General features: G+C 38.9%; 1 protein-coding gene across 1 annotated transcript in view; it reads left to right on the top strand.

Annotated features, from left to right (window-relative positions):
- top3b (DNA topoisomerase III beta) overlaps positions 1-3,051 on the top strand; it is a gene marked incomplete in the record, with an annotated part of 53,272 nt that overhangs the window by 10,029 nt on the left and 40,192 nt on the right. Inside the window, 1 exon segment of the mRNA XM_014027532.1 lies at positions 147-260. Within this exon segment, the coding sequence (XP_013882986.1) occupies positions 147-260 (114 nt within the window).

The raw sequence follows: 3,051 nt of genomic DNA, 5'->3' as shown, positions 1-3,051 counted from the left end.
ACCACATTGTATCGGCTCTTTACAACTGGAGGTTATCACCATCTATTATAGGCAGTCTTTGAGGATTTTTTTGTTGACTCATTGACACATTTTAAGCTTTAGTTGCATTGTTCTAATTTATATTAATCTTTTGTTGTTTTTGTAAGGTGTTTAAAGGAAAAGAAAACCCTCTGACACTGGAATGGAACAGGGTGAGAGTCTTTGACAGAGAGGTGGGGCAAATGTTCCTCAACATGGCCAAAACATCCAGAGAGGCTCGGGTAAGAGTCAAGCATCTCTATACCAAGAACCATTTTAGCCCGGGTGACGAGAAGCGGTAGGCTTAGGGGTGCACGATAGTTATCGGCCCGATATCAGGAAATTATGACATCATACTTATCGGTCCGATATCATAACAAACAGAACCAATAATATATGTACATGTTTGCCAGCGCGGCGATCAGAATGCGTATTTGTTTTTATCTGTTTTGGTCAAGCCGCTTCCCGTCCGACACGACCCGAGCAACGTTAAAGTTGCATTGGCATAAACAACTTTCTCACTAGAAAAATAATTAGAATACTCTGTGTTGAAAAACAACCAGTCATCTTAAGAATTATTAATATTATTTTACAAATTAACCCTGTACGTTATACACAAACTTTATAATTGTAAACATCTGAACAACTACTCCCAATTTGAGAACATGTAACGTCATTTATCTCCTGAATGCATCACAAAGTCTGTCTGCAAAATGCTAACAACAACAAGCTAGCGTTCAAGAACTCATCGGAACTTAAATCATTGCTGAGGCTTTTGACAAATCCAATAAAATTGCCAGAGAGAACGCAGATCTCAAGCACTTTAACGATGGAAATGATGACAACCACCCATTCACCCTCGCTAAAGACAGAAGATTTTATCTCCTTGTTAGCCATGGTTTCCCAGCTGAACAGCTGTTGCCTCTCTGTGTGTCTTCCTGTATGATATGGTTGTAATGCATTCACACTGATTGACAGGTAATCATTTCTGCACTATTATCTCAGAAGCACTGTTTCAGGTAGAAAAATATTTTAAATCATATATTAATAATATTAAAAACAAATGTACTTTGAATCTAACTTGTTAGTGCATTATCTGTTTTGAACTTGTGGAATGACTTTATTTTGTTTAAATCTGAGATCAGTGWTAAAGGCCTTTTTGTAATTAATGTGCCTTATTTAAAAAAATGACCATTTGAGAAATTTAGTTTGATATATTTTACGAAATGTTTGTTTGCTAAGAGTTTATTTCAAATAGTGTAATTTACAGTGTCATTTGGTTTTGATCTTGTTTATTTATGTTATGATTTTACCCATTTTGGACTAGTCTCATCTCCTGGCATGTTATTGGTTATCGGTTGTTATCGGTTATTGGCCATTAGAAGGAGAAAGTTATCAGTATCGGTTCTTAAAATGAGTTATCATGCATCCCTAGTTAGGCTGGTGGTTGTGGGTTGCACTGCATTTCAAGTGTAAAGGGTAAAGTTAYTTTATTTGTCATCAGCTCATGTTCCCATGCAATGATGAAATTTGTGCTTTGCTTTGACACATCACATGTGAGAAACACCTAAGTGGAGCAGTGGGGTGCAAAAGTTTGGGCAGCCTTGTTAATTTTCCTGATTTATTTTTATAAATCATTGATTGTTTGGTTTAAAAAAATCAATTAAATATATCATATTTACTGTATTAATTTGGAAGCCTTATCAACACGGACTGGCTTCATTCACTTCCTCCACTGCCATTGCTAAACTAACTAGCAGACACTGCACAGAAATTCATCATCATTCAAAACTCCGCCTTCTGTTCTCTGATTGGTCCAGACAAAAATTCTCCTGAAGCAGGGCTCTCAAGTTTTGACCTGAGTTTGGAGTTCGATTTTGACCCGCTGAACACTGTTGCCAACTCCTCAGTAAGAAAAGTTGCTTTCGGCCGTCCTAAGAAGGACGGGGAAGGCTCACGCTGCACATCCTCTGTCTCACCYACCGACAGGGGAAAAGAGGATGGGGAGAGAGGGAAATCCGTGTCTGCGTGAGCATTAGAGTGACGACATGGGCTTAAGTTCAGGCTGGAAAGATGGAAAAACAAAAGAAATCTGCTGTTTGGAGACCATGAGATCATGGCACCTTTGAAACGACTAAAGTTTACCGTCTCACTCTGTGTGGAGGATGTGTGTGAAGAAAAAACAGCATAATCATGCAATCTGACTGTAGTGTGAACATTTGCAAGGAATTTGATGTTTAGGAAATGTTTTTATTTATTTCAAAACATCTGTTCACAACCAAATTACACACACCCCCTATAAGAAGTCACATTTCATGTTTCTGTTGCATCTCCTGTGGTGGGTTGGACCAGAAACACGCCAACTGCAGACCTCTGGTACGTCGCTGCTCTAGGGCGAAATTCTGCTGCAACCGTTGCTATTGGGTGAATGTGGTGGTAGATGGAGGAGCCCATGAAGATGCAACAGCTGCTGTGGATTGCCTTCATTGCTGTCGCTGGTCCTGGTGTTCTCGCCAGCGACCAGCGATGTGGGACKTGCGAGAACCGGGGCGGAATGTATCCCTGTGCCTTTCAATTTGCTCTAGCGTGTCGTTCAAAATTTACAGAGACTCCAGTGTAGATTAGAACTGGAGTTCGGAAAGACTGTCTAGACTGATGGGACCCTCCAACAACTCTTTCCTAGGGTTGGGTATTGAAAGGGTTTAAATCGATACCGGTGCCAAATCGATACTTTCAAAACGGAACTGGTTCCTAAACGGTATTTAAATCGGTACTTTAAAAATAAATAAATAAAACACACACACTCACACAGAGGTTTATGAAACAATAACTATTTCTGAGGCAAAGTCAAACCTGAAATTGACCAACTTATTAACTTAAAACTTAAAACCATTAATAACTTGTCTTTGCACCAAATATTCTTAAAGCATTTGTTGTAGGATTAAGTTTCTGCATCTTATTTTGTAAAGTGACACCACACTTTGGACCATTTTGCTTTCGACATCTCGACTATAATATATAATAATATTATAT

The sequence above is a fragment of the Austrofundulus limnaeus genome, unplaced genomic scaffold, assembly GCF_001266775.1.
Source record: "Austrofundulus limnaeus strain Quisiro unplaced genomic scaffold, Austrofundulus_limnaeus-1.0 Scaffold659, whole genome shotgun sequence".
NCBI lineage: Eukaryota > Metazoa > Chordata > Actinopteri > Cyprinodontiformes > Rivulidae > Austrofundulus > Austrofundulus limnaeus.
This window is presented reverse-complemented; position numbering and strand designations above follow the sequence as displayed.